Genomic DNA, 18885 nt, shown 5'->3' on the forward strand with positions numbered 1-18885 from the left:
TGGAGGGTGTAGGGGAATCTATACAAGGTAACACTGTCACACCTCAAAACCCCATGGTTATGGAGATATCCATGGTTAAAGTTTTGAGGTTAGAAGAAGAATTTAAAGCTATAATAATACCTTTGAGCTCGTACTGTTTACATTGTGTGACAAATCGACACTTTTAAACAAAATAACGCGTCAGACATAATATTCTAATAAAATTAGTAACATTGCGTGCTAGAATATAGGTTTAGAAATTCGAAAAATACCCAAAACCGAATCGGAGCACCCCACTGTCCACGTGGTCTTGGTCTGTCCTACCCCTAGAGTGTTTTTTTTGTGCCGCGGAGGCGCGGAGGGAGGGCAGCCTTCGCTGCGGAACGGAGCATGAGTGAGCGTGCTTTCGCACGCAAGGGCGGAAGGGCTGCACTTCCCGCAGCGCTGGAGCCAAGCGTTCCTCTAACTTTCGAAATTCTTCTTCTAACCTCAAAACTTTAACCATGGATATCTCCATAACCATGGGGTTCCGAGGTGTGACAGTGGTACCAGGGGTAGCGTTCCCCACCCTCTCCCCCCCATCCCACCACGGTCCCGAAATTCGGTTTTACCTAATCTAAAGCTTTACCGTCGTGTGGTTCTATTTAAATTTGAGCGACATCTTACGAGTAGTTTCTGAGTCATAGATTAACCTAATAGTGTGTATTGTAGACCAGTAGGTCGATGTAAATTAAACTCACATAAGTTTTTTTCTTACCTAGGAAGAGCATCTAAGTACAGTTTTTCTGGTGCACGACGGACATTTCGTTCTTCATCGCGAATTTTTATTATCACCTGTAAGTAAAGTTGTATCACGTTTAATTAAATTTTGAATATATAGGAATAATATCCTGTCCCTTGTATTTGATTATGAGATAGATGAAAATAACCAAGAAGGTGTTTTGTGTATGTAGCCAATACATGTATTTTAATATTTAAATAGGCGAATTTTTTACCATCATATTTTTCGTGATTACATCGACTTTTTTTCTATTATACAAACTTTGTCCTGACTATACTGACTATACGAAGACAAAAAAAGAATCATCCATTTCGACAAAGTCGCTCAAAAGTTAGACGTTTCAGCAATTCATTTTTACTCATACAGATTCAACCTACTTTTCCAATATGTTTTCCAGCGGCCATGTATCTGAATGCAGTCTCTATTTGATCCTTTCCGAAAGTGCAGTATGTAAGGGGACGGACGGCGCCATTTTCGATACCAGATAACAGCAAATCGTGAAGATTCTGAAATTTTTTGTATTCATGACAATCCAATTTCAAATTAGAACGTTTTTTTTAAGGGATCGCTATCTAAAATAAATAAATACGAAAATTAACAAAAACCTGTCTGAATTCGAAAGGCTGATCGAAGACATAATCCAACATGATTCCGTGGAAGGAGGTTTCTTTCAAGAAGAAGTTCATGCCAATAGGCGTGTTGTTGGTGATGTCAAACTTGCCAATCTCGAGGAAACGGCCGCGGTATCCGAGACAGCGTATTGAGGCCTGAAAAAATAATTTCATAGTTCTAATCATGTCTGAATGTCTATTTAGTATTTAAATACCAAATTTACTTAATCAAGTTACACGAACAACTACTAATCTTAAGATTTGTATAAAATAAATACTAATTTAATTATTATTTTATACTAGACTCGTGGAGTTCAAATATTTGACACATTTTCTGAAATTTTCCAATGTTCGTAAACTTTAGTCAAAATTTATCCAAACTTTCTAGAGCTTTGCGCTTAGAAACACCTTTAGCGATTCATCTTAATTTATATATAGAAAGATTAAACTGTACCTGTAATTTATCGTCTGAAAGAGAGTTGAGTACCAAATCCACGCCTTTTCCTTTCGTTTCTCTCTTGACCATGTCTTCGAAAGATGTGTCACGAGAATTACCAATGTGGCTGTCTGTGTAAGTGTAATTAAGAGTTTAATTTAGAATGCCAAACGTCCTTAATCCACGTATGATTAATTGTTTGTTATAAAACAAAACAAAAATTAGGTATAAATCAAAAAAATATTCTTATGATCTCGATCAAATTTAAATGAAACGATAAGTAATAGTTTATGACTAAAAATAGAATCAACAAAATCGTTATCCCAGTAAAAAGTTACGAGTTACACAAAAAAATACAGTCGAATTAAGAATATACTCGTTTTTTTAAAGTCGGTTAAAAAGTATAGAGTCTAGGTTACCTTTAAGCTGAGGGAACAACTTCTTGATGAAGGCCCGTTTCTCCGGAGTACCAACTGTGGTGAAGACTTCGCAACCATAGTGGAGCGCGACGTTAATAGCGGCTTGACCGACACCACCGGAACCAGCGTGGATTAAGACAGATTCTCCTTTTTCCATATGACCTACCATCACCTAATAGAACATCGTATTTACTTATATTTATGTGTAATTTAATATTTTAAATATAAGCCTATTAATTTTTTTAAATTTAGTCCTAAGTCCCTTGAAGCGCACGCTAATTTGTTGCCCTCAATTGTTATCATAGACAGTTGTCTAGATAGAGATCTCATAATAAGCTCCGATCCTTCTCCTACTTGGAGAAAGAAACTTATGCTCAGCGGTGGGATATTACTGCTGAATCGATCAATTTTTTTTTTTTTTTTGATATATACTCGTACTACATTCGCGAGAAAAAGTGTGGAATCACTTACAATTTGTTCCGCGGCATATTGAGAAGTAAACGAGTAATAATAGAAAATAAAAAATTTGAATCATTTTAAAGGTTAAACTGTAAACTTTAAACTGATACTAAATTCATTTAGATCATGTTAGAATTTCAAGGGATATTTCGGATTAAGTGAGCAATAAAAATTTAGGAAATAAGCAAAATCAGGCACAATTTTACAATATTTTTTTATACTACTAGGTCGACAAACAACGGCTCACCTGGTAGCGAGCGATTACCGTAGCTTATAACTTCTGCAACACTAGAAGCATCGCAAGCGCGTTGTTGACCCTACCCCCAATCCCTCCCAGGAGCTCTGGTCACCTTATTTATTTATTTTTATTTATTTAAACTTTATTGCACACACAAAAAAGGAGATACATTTAAGAACGATTCGATACAAAAACACCTTACTCACCACAGGGACACAACACTGCTTTAAAAGCAATATTATTTCGCTGTGATCTTCTGTAATGGCGAGGTATGTAAATATACAGTGTATGGGTATATATGTATATGTTTAATTATTTTTAGCGATAAGGCCGCCCTTTGTACCTAATGAATATATTGTTAAAATTTTTGCTATTTATTATTTCTATTTTTGGAGTACAATAAAATGTACTATTATTATAATTATTACTTCCCCAGTCGGGCTACTCCGCTGCTTAGTTAATATATTTATTTGACATTAAAATTGCAGCCTTACAGCTCAAACACTATTTTTTATAGACCATTGGGTCCTTCTTGCAATAGGGTGACGATTTGTGCTACTTCTGCAGGTGTAACATCAATTTCTGAACAAGATCAAATATCGAAATCAGCGGAGATGTATACCGGTCAACATAATATCACAGTAGATCGAGAAAAAATCGATAAAACATGCTATAATATGAGGTCAATAATCCACAATAATAGACAACTCGCAACGTTTCGAGAAATTAAAACATTTAATTGTTCTTACTCCTTCACTAATGCCGGGAAAGCACCTGATAAGGTCGAGTACCTACTTTAAATGAATTTGGTACCAATAAAAAATATGCAACACGAAAAACCAGCTTACCCTTAAAATGGTACCATTTTTTTCCAATGTTTATTAAAATTGCTTTAGTTTTTAAAATTTTGTTAATGATTCCATATTTTTGATCGCAAGTGTAGTTGATAGCATATGAATTGATACGTAAATTAATATTAAACACTTTGACAAAATAAAAACATGGCTGTCAATATCAATAACTTACCAAAGCATAATAAACAGTTCCATAAGCCACAGGTACGGTAGCGGCTTCCTCGAAAGTCCATTCATCAGGAATGCTCCACATGAGAGCGCGATCACCTTCAACTATATTTGCCATAGCACCATTCCTAATCATAGCCATTACTCGGGTACCGCTAAAAATTGTACGCCAAATTAGTAAAATACGTAAAAATATGTGGTATACCGCTAAAACCGTGGTACCGCTAAAAATTGTACGCCAAATTAGTAAAATACGTAAAAATATGTGGTATACCGCTAAAACCGTGGTACCGCTAAAAATTGTACGCCAAATTAGTAAAATACGTAAAAATATGTGGTATACCGCTAAAACCGTGGTACCGCTAAAAATTGTACGCCAAATTAGTAAAATACGTAAAAATATGTGGTATACCGCTAAAACCGTGGTACCGCTAAAAATTGTACGCCAAATTAGTAAAATACGTAAAAATATGTGGTATTAACAAATGTGATGAAATGAATTGATTGACTTGTAATACTCCTACTAGTTGAAATTTTTTTACTGCAAAACGATGTGTGATTAAAAAACAAAAATTATTATTGTTACTTACTTGTTAGTGCTGCCAACAAGCTCAAAGCCCTGCACGCACTCTTGCGCGAGCCGACCTCGTGCTACCGCATCTACCGTAACTCTTCCCATCGCTGTCATAACATCACGGAAGTTCAACGCTGAACAGTACACCTATTGAAGAGAATCTCTTAGTATTTTATCATCATAAGAAATCACTGGTGGGATACGATATTTTTACTGTTATACTACTAAGATTGTGGTAGATTTTAATGGTTTTTTTTTTGTCATTATAATTGTTGTCAAGCTATAATTTGCGACTTTCATCTCGCTTCCTATTTTATTTAAAACTGCTACTGAAAATAAACCCTCCCGACCCAAAACCCAAAGCTACTCTTTGGATAAATACTAGACCAATGTTGACTGAATTGAAAGTTAAGCCATATGGGTAGTCTACGACATAATAAATAAAATTGTGTCTATAGCGTATTATTACAGTATCTAAAGTGTTACTACTATTAAAAGTAATCAGTCGAACGACCAGTCAATTAAAAATACATATTATAAAAAACTACATTTCCTCACAATTAGCAATACAATCGTCGAACTATATCCCGTATTAAAGTGATTTCAGATTGTCTTCGGTCTTAAATACTATACGAGTATAAACGAATTTCATTTGGTGGTAGAGATTAAGGTAGTGGCACTTATAAAATTATTGGTTTTAAAATTTCATACAATTACTAAGGAACAATTATTTAAATAGACTTGATAATAACTTCTTGAAATGGACACAAAAAAGATTTTATAAAACTTAATAAAGGTAAGAAAATAATCATTAAAAGCATTGTTTCTACTCGTACTCTGACGGAAGAGCAGCGCCTTAGCAGTAACAATTTGCTGCTAAGCAATGCTGAGGCAGAGACCTGGTTGGCCTTCTAACTTAATTGTAATATTAATATTTTAAATGATAATGGCCAATAAAGAACTTTTCTTTCTTTCTTTCTTTTTTCTTTCGTACATACATGAATTAGAACACTGAGTTTGTTCTTAAAAACTGTGTTTTCTCTTATAGGTCCTTCTAACCAACGTAGTGATGACAAGTCTCCAATAGTCACGGTGTTTACGAAGGCGTGGTGTGCTTTTATTTTCTCAAGGTCACCCAACAATAAGTGACGGTACGTGCCCCATTGACCCTAAAATAATTTAATGAAGCGTTATTTAAAATTCATACCCAATGAATGAAATTTAATTCATTCGACAATTGAAGATTTGATATTTGCATTTTCTATTCAATACCGTAATTATATTATTTTCAAAAAAAAAATACAAAATAGATCTTAGAATTTATAAGACCAATAAAAAAATAAAACTATTAATTTATTGACATAATATTATTTAATGGGCTTAATATATAAACTTACTTCCTGGTAAACATTGAGAGCAAGATCCATGTCTAATTGCTCTTCATAAAATTCCAAATCAGGATTGAATGGTGGTGCAGAAGGATCTGCTATTAACAGACCGTGAACAATTTCACCACCAGGTTCCCGTCTGAGGCAGTTTATCAAACCTAATAATCCATTTAGAGGTTCATTTTGACTGTAAATAACCAACTTTTGTCCAACTTTAAGTTCTTCTTTGACTTTGTCTATCCAAGCGTATGTATCATCAGCTGTGACGACTTCGACAAACTTAGCTGGCTTAGAACCAACTCTACTACGGAAGAGTACAATGTACTCAGTACCAGTGTTTTGAATACTGATTATATCATATTTGTTAGAGAAATCTTTTGGATTGATTCGTTCCTTTTCACGACTTATAATGAATCCTTTGTTACGAAGCGCCGATATAGATAATTTAAGTACCTACAAAAATTTAAAATCTTAACACCTGGCAAAATGTACAATAACATTTTTATTACATATTTAGATATTCAAACAATAGATATGAAACGATTTATATGCATAAATAAAACCTTAAGTGAAAGTTTCATAAATTCAATTAAATTTATTTTTTTCATCTATACTTACTTCAGGCCTCTGTAGCAGATTTGCCCCAATGATCAGGAGAGCGTTGGCATCAGTTGTCAATTTTTTGCTTTCAACAGTTATATTTGAAGGCAATTCAATAGAATTCTCTGAAAAAACTGATAGCTCAGCTTGCACCAGCGGTAGATCACCTAGCACGTCTGCTACTGCTTCTATTATGGGCTCGATTCCATTATTTTTGTATTCTTCGTCAACAACTTCTATACTTTTAACTTTGTAAGTTTGTACGTTTTCAAGAACCAGTTGTATGTTGCTTCTCAAAATATCCTCAATCTAGAAATAATTTATTAGATTATATAAAACTGTTCAAATTTAATCTAAAGCAGTATATGTATTATGTCGATGTGGATCATTTAATTAAATTTTTATAGCTGAGCTAAAAGATAGCAAATAAAAAAAAAATTTAAGAAAATATTTCGTGTTCGACTATAAAGAAAAATATGAACCACACAGGTCAAAATAATATATGACGATGTAAAACTACGTAGTTGAGTACTACAGCGCGGTAGTACAACTAGTCAACATTAAAATATTTTCAAATCGTTCCAGCACAGTGCAGATATACATATAACATTTTTGTTATCGTCACGATTTTTCACATGAAATAATTAAATACATGTTTATTTACGAAAGCTAACTTTTCAGCTGTTTAAAATTTAACCTTGAATTTAATATAACAAATTTTCTCTGCATCTCTTAAATTTTAGAATTTCTAACCGTTATATTTAGTACGAAACAGCTCATCTTGCCCTTTAGTAGATTTTAGGCTATGTACTCGTATATGTATATAAGAAAAGACTCTGAATTAAATTCTAATCTCCTAAATTTTACAAAAATTCCAATATCGCTACCTTCATCTCAGACTTTCCGAAGTGTGGTATAAATACGTTCTTTTCCAACACTGGAACACCAAGTGGAATCCTCTTTGATATCGGAGTCGCATGCAGTCCTCGAATCTCTACACCACCGGCTCTGAATGAAATATATTAATAATGAGCTAACCTGACGACATTGATAATAATAATTATATTCGATGTCCTGTCTAAAAACTATTATACGCCGTACGTACCGGTACAATTAATCGTTACGTTTTTTTTCTTGTTCCTTTTTATATATGTCAACACCCTTTTAAACTATTTTTAATTTGGTAAGAACATTCCACAAGATATTTAAAAATTAAAAAAAATAGCCGAATTAGTTCAGCCACTCTCGAGTGTTGGCTCACTTATCAGCACACTTACCCATTATTTTTTATTTATATACATAAATAAACAATTAATAATATATAAGACAACAGCAAAAAAACCTTTAGACTTATTAGAACTATTTTCTACTTATTGATAAATAATAACTATTTTAAAATCGAAAATCTGTATCTATTAGTTAGAGGGTCACTGTATTTAATTTTGATATAACACGCATTATACATCATGTAAATGTTGTATTGTATATTAATACACTTTCATACAATTTACATATTACGCTCCAGCCTGTAATATCCCACTACTGGACATAGGCCTCTTTCCCCATGTAGGAGAAGGATCAGAGCTTAATCCACCACGCTGCTCCAATGCGGGTTGGCGGATATATTTCCTACTATGAGTAACGATCGCTATCAGGTGTACATGATAACAACCGGGACCGACGGCTTAACGTGCTCTCCGAGGCACGGTGGGGAGACCCACAAGGACTGCACAAACACCCAGACCACGGCAAACACCTGTATGGCCAATACAAATGTTTGTCATGTGCGGGGATCGAACCCGCAACCGCCAGCGCAACAGGTACAATCCATGGCTGTAACCGTTGCGCCAACGCGCCAATTTACATATTACAAAATTTAAATTAATTTTTAATCCGACTCGTGCGTCGTTTCCTTGAAAATGTTTTGTAAATTTTTCCACCAATTTTCTCAAATTTATTGCATCATAAATGATTATGTTATGATCAAAAATTTTTCAACACTTTTTTTTTTTTAAATATTCGCCTTAAAAATGTTTTTTTTTTGTAATATTAAATTGTACCTGATCACATCAACATGAGGATAAACTCTAATCTCGAAGGACTGCTTCGTTGAATCCGGGTTCATTTTGGAAATAGCGTCGTAGTGCATGTTTGCGTCGATGCTGAGCTTCTCAATCCTGGTAGGTACGAACAGTCCACGGGTGTCCTGGCCGATGATCTTCATCTGTAGCATGCAGTCCATGAAGGTGACCCAGTTGTTGACCCAGGCCAAGCGGCCGCGGGTGCCTTCGATATTACATCCTATTATGCCTCGGAAGAGGCCACTGTGGAAAAAACAACAGTTATCGCTCTATTTAAGCTACTATTACTAGATTCATATAACACAAAAATATAATATCTACAAAAAATTAAAAACCTAATATTAAAATATGAACAAATAAGGTTGAAAAGATCATTAATTTCTCAAAAGAATACAATTCACTTACATGAGAAATTACAAACACTAAAATTAAACAAAAAATTATATGTTAGGTACATCGCAATACAATATATAAAAAATTTATAATCGAGACAAGAAATTAACAATATGCAGGGTAAGTATTAAAATGCGCAAATATGCGCAACTGGAAGTGTCACTGTTAAGGAGTTTTTTTTATATTTCATTATTGAACAAAAATTAATACACGTATTTATTTTTATTTTTTTTTTTAAGTGAAAACGTATCAATTGTTTTCCTTTATTATATGTATATCATTTTAGTTTTTTTTTTTTATTATAATTTTTTAGAATATTTTTATTTTATTATTATTATTTTTTCCTTGCCAAATTCCATAACCCGTAGTTTAGTTTTAATTTAATGAATTTTATGTAGTTCAATTTTTAATTACACATTTATTATGAAATTGAAATAATTAGTGCTTAGTTTATAAATTATTATGATTCTATTATTCGATTTTTTATATAGCTTTTGAGTACTTTCTTGAAAGTAAAAGGCTGTACAGATGTACGTACGTCTGTACAGCTGTACAGACATGTATACTAACTAATATGTAACGATGACCAATGAAGTATAAGTACACGCTGCTTTCAAATGAACAGATCGAAACACGATTTTATGTGTTTTATATTTAAAAACTATGCCAGCTTTTTTGATTGGTTAATCAAAATTTTGTCACGTTATTATCCAATAAAATGCTCTGATTCTTAAAAACCATTCATAAACTAAAATAATTAATTGTTTTATGTGATTGTAGACATGACATAGAATACACTCTACTTCTATGCATTGGTATTAAGAATCAAATTATTTACCTATACTGGTAGCCTCTAAGACGTAGCTCCTTATAGAAGTCCTTTGTAAGCATGTGTTTAATGTTGGGTCCAGTAGCTTCTGGCTCTGCTTTAAGTACTCGATAGTCTTGACCAATGTTCTTCTTCGCGGTGATACGCCCAGTAACAATAGATGTTCCACTTTCAACGATCTACAACGAATTATCGTTTCGCATTATATAAATTAATCTTTTTTTCTTATTCGAACATTTATAAATTACATGAAAGAATAATTGATATTATTTAGAAAGTTTAAATGTTATCCAAAATACGTATACGATAAGATTAAGAGAGATCAGTAACACGTTTCAACTAAAATAGTGCAAATACGGGTGAAAGTTGCTGAGTTTTAAGATAGACAAAAATTATTCACACCATGCTGGGCATAAAAAATATAATAATAGTAAAAGAAAACTTAAAAGCATACAATTTACATATATTCACCATCACACTGTGGAACTTTGTGGTTGACTAATCACGTATGCATAGCTAAGCAAGATTTCCTCAACAAGGGAACATTTACCACCTATTAAAAGTACTCTATACTAACTTCAAACTGCCCACTGCCTTTCTGGATCATTATGATGAATTCCAAGTTTCCATCTTTGGGAATATTAGTGGCTCTCTGGAAACGAACGTCCTCAAATACCACAGAAACTTCAGTGTACAGCTCTCCCATCATCATACCCAAAGTCTCCCATACCATAACTAGGTAGCCAGTGGCAGGGTACAGGTTACGACCTAAAAAAAAATTTCAATCTATAATCTCATAAAAACTATGGCTATCTATGGATGACAAAAATAATTAACCCATCCCCACCAACACCCCAGGTATCATAGATGAATGTGTTGTGCAAGTTTGAAAGACAATAAAACCTTAAATTAATACAATAATAGTTATATGTAAGGACATTAGGACAAGTAAGTGAATCTTACCATCGACAACGTGACCAACCAAAAATTCACTGTCTTCATCAGCAATGGACATTTTCACTGACCTCTCACCCGACTTCATCTTTTCTTGAGCTCTGTATGATGTTACATACCTAATAAAATCGAAAAAAAATTACAGTCGTAAATCTTTTTTTACAGTCTCAAGAGTCTCGAAGATAACAATGTCAATTAATCATCAACTTACTTAAAAAGCATAAAACTTATGTAAAACATAATTGATTTTTATCCTTTGCATTTCAATTATAGTATGAGAGTCTCAAAAACAAAGTTAAGTAATTTCATATTTTAAACAGTTTCCAATAATTTTTATTACGAAATCTGCACTTATTGTTATTATAAATTAAATTCAAAATGACAAGTTGTCTTTTCGATAAAGTTCATTAATATATTCTTTAAGTGAGTATGAAAATCACTGCAACTGGATTAGCGTTAGTAAGCTGTCATTATTGATTACAAACTCATCATTAATCACTTCAAAGATATTGGCAAATAAAAATATAGCTTTGAAAATATCGACAGGTCTATCAAAGCACTCTGTTTGCGGCCGCCTGACGAATGTTCCGCTATTATTATTAGTACGACTTTACTGCGTTTGGTCAGTTTCAGACGAGTACAAAGCCTGCGGTTCCTACATTAACTTTGTCAGTTAATATTGAACATTCATCACGCTTAATACTTTTATTTGTTCCTATTTTGTAGAAACAAATAATAAATAAATAATTTAAAAGATTTTAAACCAACCTAGACAACTAAATGTACTCAAAAGAATGCTTTAAGTATATGCAAAAAAAATATCCACGATTATAAACGATCTCAGATACGAGATACACTTGTTTACAGTATTCAAGGTTATTTACTGTTTAGTTAAAATATATTCACGGCATTGATGTAGGGAGTCACAAAAAAACTAAGAAAATTATTAAATCAAAAATTTTACAATAGCCTAGAAAAATTTGTAGTTGTATATTTTTTTGTTAAGCTTACCAATCTTCGCTGTGTTCCCATTCAACAAGGTGTGATAACATGGGTGTTCCTTGCGATACAGGGAACTGAACGGTTGGGTAGACGTTGGCGAGGTGTGGGTTTAATCCGGCTTCATACAACCTGAAGAAATTGACAAAGTTTTAAAAATTCTGAAACAAGATTATTAACTATCGATAGGACAATCCCGGATGTTTGGCGCGAATTTGGGGAGGCCTATGTCCAGCAGGGGACTGCAATAGGCTGAGCTAATAGGACAATTAAGAAAGGTATAAAAAATGGTTAGAGAAAATAACAGTAATAAGTACTGGTATTTATAAAGACATCGGTGAAAATAAATGTATTTTCATTCATTTTATTGTGAAAACAGTAAAATAACTTATAGAGAATAAAGACTAAAGGTTATGTTAAATTTTTATTGTAAGTATATACTAAACATTCGTAGGAACTTAATGTGATAAAGGAGTACTTGAGAAGGGTATGGGCTTATAAATAATTCTCATGGGGTATTTATAACATGACACATCAAAGCTGTAAGTTACGCCATGATAAATCGACAAAGAAAAATTTTTGTTGGCACTTTACGTTGAAAGTTCTGTTACATACCTGCCAAGAGCCGTGAAGAGGACCTGGACGTTATCTTGGTGTTTCCTTTCAGTTAGAGGAATGTTGATGACATCCTTCTTGAGCGAACGACGTAAAATCGCTTGTAAGAGACCATGAGGTGCTATTTCAATAGTAATCGCATTTGCAGGAATCAGACGAGCCGTCTCTTCGAAGAGGACAGGACTCTGGCAAAGGACCACGTTTTTGAAATAATATTATCACAGATGTATCACTACATCGTATAAAACAAAGTCGCTTTTTCTGTTCTTATGTCCCTATGTCCCTATGTCTACGCAACTACGCAACGGATTTTGATGCGGTTTTTTTTTAAATAGATAGAGTGATAAATTAGCTGTGAAGCTCAAGTACGATACGCTTGTCATAATTTTAATAAATAAATTCAAGTGGGTAGTTTAGTATTCTCTTGGCATTCTTCTTTCTGTATCGTAAGTTTCAATAAAGATGTGGCGTTTTAATTTCATTATGCGCTTACCAAAAGATTATTGGTGTGATATTCAGCTGAGGAGAACTCAGCCTTTGCATCTTTCCATAAGGCTTGTGGGACGGAAGTGGAGAGCCAGCGCTCGGAACGCGCCTTTGGCGTTGGAATCACTTGCTTTAGATATTTTAATAGTTTCGGACCTATTTAGAAAGAAATTATTTCTATAAATTTTTATTATATCAGTATAACAGTATAAATTAGCAGAAGTTGTTTGTTTACGAAGTCGACAAAAGTGGAAACTATCTTCTATAATAATATACACTATTATATCCAAAAGTAGCAAACGCTACAAAGAGCTACTAGAAGCACAATCAGTAGCAACGAATGTGTAATTATGAAAAATATCTAGCTTTATAAATTAACGTTACTTTTATAATCCAAATAACATCATCAAATGTTACTAAATTACTCACCAGCCTCGGCAATATACCGCGAGTGGTAAGCAATGTTGGAGCAAGGCACTTCCTTTGCAAAGATTCCTTGCGCTACTAGTTTGGCAACAAACATTTTCATCTTGTCCGCTGGTCCAGAGATCGTACTCGAGTCAGGCCCATTGTGACACGCAACTTCGATTTCAGGGGGAATTAGGGTCTTGATCTATTTCAGTTACAAAAAAAATACATATAAGGAATTACTTCATTAAAGTTGTTTTTAAGAAAGCCAGAAATTTTACATTTTTCTCGCAAAGACAATTGATGAATTGTTATTATTTACATGTGTAAATAATAACAATACATTACACACAATATTGTTGCTCAAAAGATAGAATGTTTTACGCGAAAATTTATTTATTTTTTTCCAAAGGCGTATGTATAAATATTACCTCACTATATCCAAGACCAACGGCTGCCATAGATCCCTTGATGAATGGTGTTTCAATGGATGCCAAACCTCGACTGTATGCAGACAAGATCATCTGTTCAGCTGTAAAGCAGCCATCTGCGTATGCGCAGCCTAACTCACCTACACTGTGACCTTAAATAGTTAAAAATGTTAATTTATTTATAGCCACTTTTTTTATTTTCATCTTAAGTAGAATTTATTTTTAAGCAATAAACTTAAACAAACAAACGGATTTAAACTCCCACAATTACTAACATTGATGTCTAAATATATAACAAATATACAACAACCGCTCTGGTGTAGTGATGCGCGTGCCATGTACACCCCTAAACAACGACGGTTTGCAGGTTCAATTCCCGCTCATCATCATCATCATTTCAGTCTATTACAGTCCACTGCTGGACATAGGCCTCCACAAGTTCGCGCCAAAAATGGCATGAACTCATGTGTTTTGCCCGTAGTCACCACGCTAGCGATCGTTACTCATACATAGTAGGGAATATATCCACCACCCCTAGTGAAGGATAAAGCTCCAATCCTTTCCTATGCCCAGCAGTAAGATGTTCAGGCTGAATCGTGATCGACATAGTAATAAAAACTTCAAACAAAATATCACTTACCAATAATGAAGTCAGGCTCAATACCAACAGCCTTTAAGACATCCGTGAGACCGATCTGAACAGCGGCGATACCAATGAAGGAGTTAAGGATATTATCATATATCTTGGGGTCTGGCTCTGTTATGATCTTGGTCAAATTAATACCCTTAGGTTCCAAGACCTTGTGGCATCTAGACGAGATAAATAATTATTTGTAAAGTTCCATTTATGCTTAGTAAAGTTGAATAAATCTATAGACAATCATTTTTCATCATAGTTATTATCGTAATTAATAAATTATGTCATTCACTTCCTAAACTGCCGAATGGACCAGAATTGAAAAAGCGACACATTGCGCAACTGACTCTATCTTGAAATAACCGGACCAAACAAAATAAAAATGAAGTCGATTCTTATATCTCTCTGATTTCGGTCAAACATTATTTTGGGACAGCATTAGATTTATCGAAAAAAAAATAGATTTAACGTAAGCTGATTCTTGACGTGTTTTTAAACTTACTTTTGAATAGCAGCAGCAAATATGGGGATCCTCATAAGCTGTGTAGCCATTCCAGCCCATTGAGAACCCATACCAGAATACACGAACCATACAGGGCGACGAACGCCAGAGAAATATTGCATGCTGCGAGATAGTCGCACGCTCTTGGTTGGTGTAGATCCTAGGCAAACAACAGAAAAATTGACAATCAATTACAATAAAATAAAAGAATATAATATAATAAAATAAATAGCTGATGATGACTTTATCTTATTGAAAACAAACAAAAAGGTAAAACAATGAGAAAACTTGTCAGTAAAAAGAAGCCTAAGCTAAGCAAAAGGAACTATTTTCAATATTTTATTTAAAAATGTCTCACCAAGTAATGTGTATCCCCTAACAACATGGCCTGTAATGTCATCGTCGTGAATTGCATGCAAGAGTCTGATGAGTTCAGCATCAACAGTCCTAGACTCTAGGTCATTTAAAATCTTAGTAACCGCTGATTCAGTTCGACCTGATACACAAGCTAGTCGAGGTAAGTCATCTGATGGTATACCATTATTAACCTTTTAACAAAAAAGGAACATATCAAGTTTGTTGCAATAAAAAAATTATGATTCCTAAAAGAAAGTATACACAATTATTTTGAATTTGGTAACGGTCAAACGATTAAAGTTTTATGATAGAAGCAAAACTAAGTTTGATGCAGAAAAGAGAGCAACAATTTAATCAATTAAGCATTATATAGATAAACGACATTTACTTTATTACAAAACTCATTATAATTGTATTAAATATGTATATAGACTCTTTGTTAAATATTTGACTATGCATACCTTACAACCTTCTTAATACTAGAACAAATTAATAAATATGAACGTAGATCTTGATTGCGCAAGCTAGACTTTTTTAATAATGTGCCCTTTAGGCACAAGGGATGCGAACCGCTATAAAATCCGAAAACGTTGTGTCATTATAATGAGTGAAATTCGCGTAAAAATTAGTGAACAATATAAATACACATTTTTTATTTAATTTTATTTAGGAAACAAATTAACAATTAACGACATTATTAGATATATCTCGAAAAGAACTTGTCAGATCTCAATTAAATTTAAATGGAACCACATGACACGCATCACCATTCGATTAAAAAATTTACCCAGTCAAAAGTTCTGAGGTAAAACACTTTAAAAAAAAAAACAATCGAATCGAGAACGAACCCCCTATTTTTTAGAAGTCGGTAAAAAAAGAGGAATGAATGTGACTCATACAAACCTTAGGTTTTGCCACATTTTTCAGTAGGGTGTGGGCGTTGGCACCACCAAAACCAAAGCTGTTAATACCGGACATTCCCCTGTTCCAAGGGTGCTTTTCAGTCACAACGCTAAGCCTACCCTCCGCAAGGGCTGCAACACCTTCTCTTGGTACTTTGTAGTGTAGATTAGGAGGAATGTAACCAGTTGTATACGCAATACACATCTGAAAGAATTATATGTTGTTGATAAAACATAATTATTTTTTATTTGGTAATTTCATTTACGTTTCAATAATTTAAAGACGTTTCATATGATGTCACTACTGTGTGGCTACTGCAGTATAGAATATAGCCAACCCTTCTCTTTCCATGACTGTCGTAAAAGGCGACTAAGGGATAACAAACTTCCACTACCACAATGAAACTAATGAACCCAACCGATGGAATAATAATACGAATCCGACTAACGGCTTCGAAAAGCACAGACCAAAGATGGGCTGCAGCGCCTTCGGTGCAATAAAACCTGCGATCATCAACTCACCTGCCCAGCATAGTGACTATGGGTAAACCCATGAGATTCCAAAGGAATTTATGTCGTAAGTCCCCGGCAGCCGAACCGACTAAAATTGCCGGTGGTGGGTTGGTGAGGATTGCGGAACACTAGGATCTTTGGCTCGAACTTGGGGAGGTATATGTCCAGCAGTGGACTTAACATATATTGATTAACGTTCGTTTATATAGATTTTACTGTTGTTTGTGAATGTGACTTTAGAAATATGTAACTCTTGTTACTTATACCCGAGTTATCCATTTAGATGCCATCCGACCCGCTGGACCGACGATCTACGTAAGATTGCCGGAGCATAAAAGCCGGATGAGGATTGCGAAAAACTGGGATGTCTGGCGTGAACTTGGGGAGGCTTATGTCCAACAATGGACGTAGGCCTCCAAAAGTTTAAGCCAAAAATAGCCTGAACTCATGTGTTTTGCCCACAGTCACCACGCTGAGCTGACGGGTTGGTGACCACAGGGCTAAACAATGATGAAGTGATATCCATTCAGAACATTCGGAGTTAATCAAATAGTCAAATGTAAGTAAATAAAGCCTTACTTCAAAAATGTATTTATTCTTTTTAGTAGTCTTGGCAATTACCAGTTCCATCATTGCATTCTACATTAATATAAAGTTTGTCTGCTTTTTCATCCGTTATAGCTATATAAAATTTTATGGCGCTTATATTTATTTTTAAAGTTTTTCACAAAAATTTCGATATGTTTAAAAATAAAATTATCACAATATTTTATTATTTTAGAAAAAAATACATACCTTCGCAATAGAACAGAGACCCGAGGCCGGTTCGCTGTGTCCTAAATTAGATTTAATTGATCCTATCAACAGAGGCTCTGATCTCCCGGTGCAGAAGATTTCATCAATAGCTTTAAGTTCTTCTGGATCACCTACTTTTGTACCTATAAAAAAAAAAGTGTTACTACCAGGTAATGTAAGTCCAGGTATGTTATTAATTTTTATTTTTCATCGCTGGATAAAAAAATAAAAATATAGTCTTCAATAGTTGTGTTTGCTTGCAAACGATAAAAAAACGACTTTTACATCAACAACTCGTACAATGTAGGTAGCCAAAAAAATAATCAATCAAATGCGCGTTATAAATTACGAGTATAACTAAAAAAGTACTAGAAAAAACGATAATGTCGAATTGAGAACCTCCTCCGTTTTTTGAAGTCCTTTAAAAAGTATATCATTTTTAATTCGTAACAGTTTAATTATAACAGTTTAAATTAGCTATCCTAGTATATAAAGGCGTTTGTGACGACGAGACGGGTGGATGTTTACTACTCTTTTAGGCTAAAACCAAAGAACCGATTGTAATTAATCTTGGTACGTAGACAGCTGTAGGTCGGGAATAACACACATGCTACTTTTTATCCCGATATTCACCACAGGTTAAAAACTAAGCGGGTGAAACCGTGAATAGTACGTAATAATAGTATTATTACTGAAGTCAAAAAAAAATATAATAGTATTTGAGTAACATATACAAAGAAAATATCTAAAAAAACTATCTCATAATTTTACTGAACTCAAATAAAACCTTTTTTTGCAAACCATTAATACAAAAATATAACATTCCAGGAATTTCACATACATATTTTATTTTGAGCCTGTCATAAACGTTGGCATTGTACAAAGGATTCGTAGCGAACAAACCCTAAATCATCTGTGAAACAGTCTAAATATTGTTCCACTTTTTTTCAAGACAAGTTATTATATATTATTATCTGCCTTTAATGTGATGTAAATAGACAAACAATGCTTTTATAAGTATGAGAAATGCAGAGGCTGATAAAATTATAGTTCTAAATTAAGTGTGACAAACTTAAAAGTAAGAAAAAAATACATTTTTTTTTAAATTTTAAGCTTGTTATAACGAAGTGAAATATAATGAAGTCTGCAAACATTGTAGAATATAAACTAAATTGTTAAGATTTTGCTTGAATCCATCACGCTTCTCCATAGTAAACAAGTGTGTTTAACTATTAAGTATTAAAACTAATATAACACAGAATAAATTCTCAATATTTTTCGTACTTTTTTTTCATTCAACAATACGAACCAGCAAAAGACTTTAGCGCTTTGTGGAAGCAATTTCAACGTACATTCAGTTCGAATCAACAGAATTATTTACATGTTTTCATTACTCTCGCTGTGGACTCTCGTATTTTTCTTAGAACAAATATTTATCTTGGTCCTTTGTGCCGTGGACAATAGTTGGTTTCGTGA

General features: G+C 33.7%; 1 protein-coding gene across 1 annotated transcript in view; it reads right to left on the reverse strand.

Annotated features, from left to right (window-relative positions):
• Positions 1–18885, reverse strand: part of LOC123663365 (fatty acid synthase) — a 35845-nt gene that overhangs the window by 7491 nt on the left and 9469 nt on the right. Inside the window, exons 7-31 of the mRNA XM_045598055.1 lie at positions 17410–17552; positions 16103–16306; positions 15201–15390; positions 14843–15002; positions 14344–14513; positions 13704–13855; positions 13294–13477; positions 12872–13020; positions 12379–12563; positions 11776–11895; positions 10774–10883; positions 10388–10578; positions 9820–9989; positions 8568–8831; positions 7395–7515; positions 6526–6816; positions 5917–6360; positions 5518–5688; positions 4536–4666; positions 3950–4100; positions 2227–2398; positions 1826–1938; positions 1366–1527; positions 1138–1266; positions 737–813 (exon numbers count right to left, since the gene is read on the reverse strand). Of these exons, the coding sequence (XP_045454011.1) occupies positions 737–813; positions 1138–1266; positions 1366–1527; positions 1826–1938; positions 2227–2398; positions 3950–4100; positions 4536–4666; positions 5518–5688; positions 5917–6360; positions 6526–6816; positions 7395–7515; positions 8568–8831; positions 9820–9989; positions 10388–10578; positions 10774–10883; positions 11776–11895; positions 12379–12563; positions 12872–13020; positions 13294–13477; positions 13704–13855; positions 14344–14513; positions 14843–15002; positions 15201–15390; positions 16103–16306; positions 17410–17552 (4354 nt within the window). The remainder of the gene's footprint in view (positions 1–736; positions 814–1137; positions 1267–1365; positions 1528–1825; positions 1939–2226; positions 2399–3949; positions 4101–4535; positions 4667–5517; positions 5689–5916; positions 6361–6525; positions 6817–7394; positions 7516–8567; positions 8832–9819; positions 9990–10387; positions 10579–10773; positions 10884–11775; positions 11896–12378; positions 12564–12871; positions 13021–13293; positions 13478–13703; positions 13856–14343; positions 14514–14842; positions 15003–15200; positions 15391–16102; positions 16307–17409; positions 17553–18885) is intronic.

The sequence above is a fragment of the Melitaea cinxia genome, chromosome 20 (genome assembly GCF_905220565.1).
Source record: "Melitaea cinxia chromosome 20, ilMelCinx1.1, whole genome shotgun sequence".
NCBI lineage: Eukaryota > Metazoa > Arthropoda > Insecta > Lepidoptera > Nymphalidae > Melitaea > Melitaea cinxia.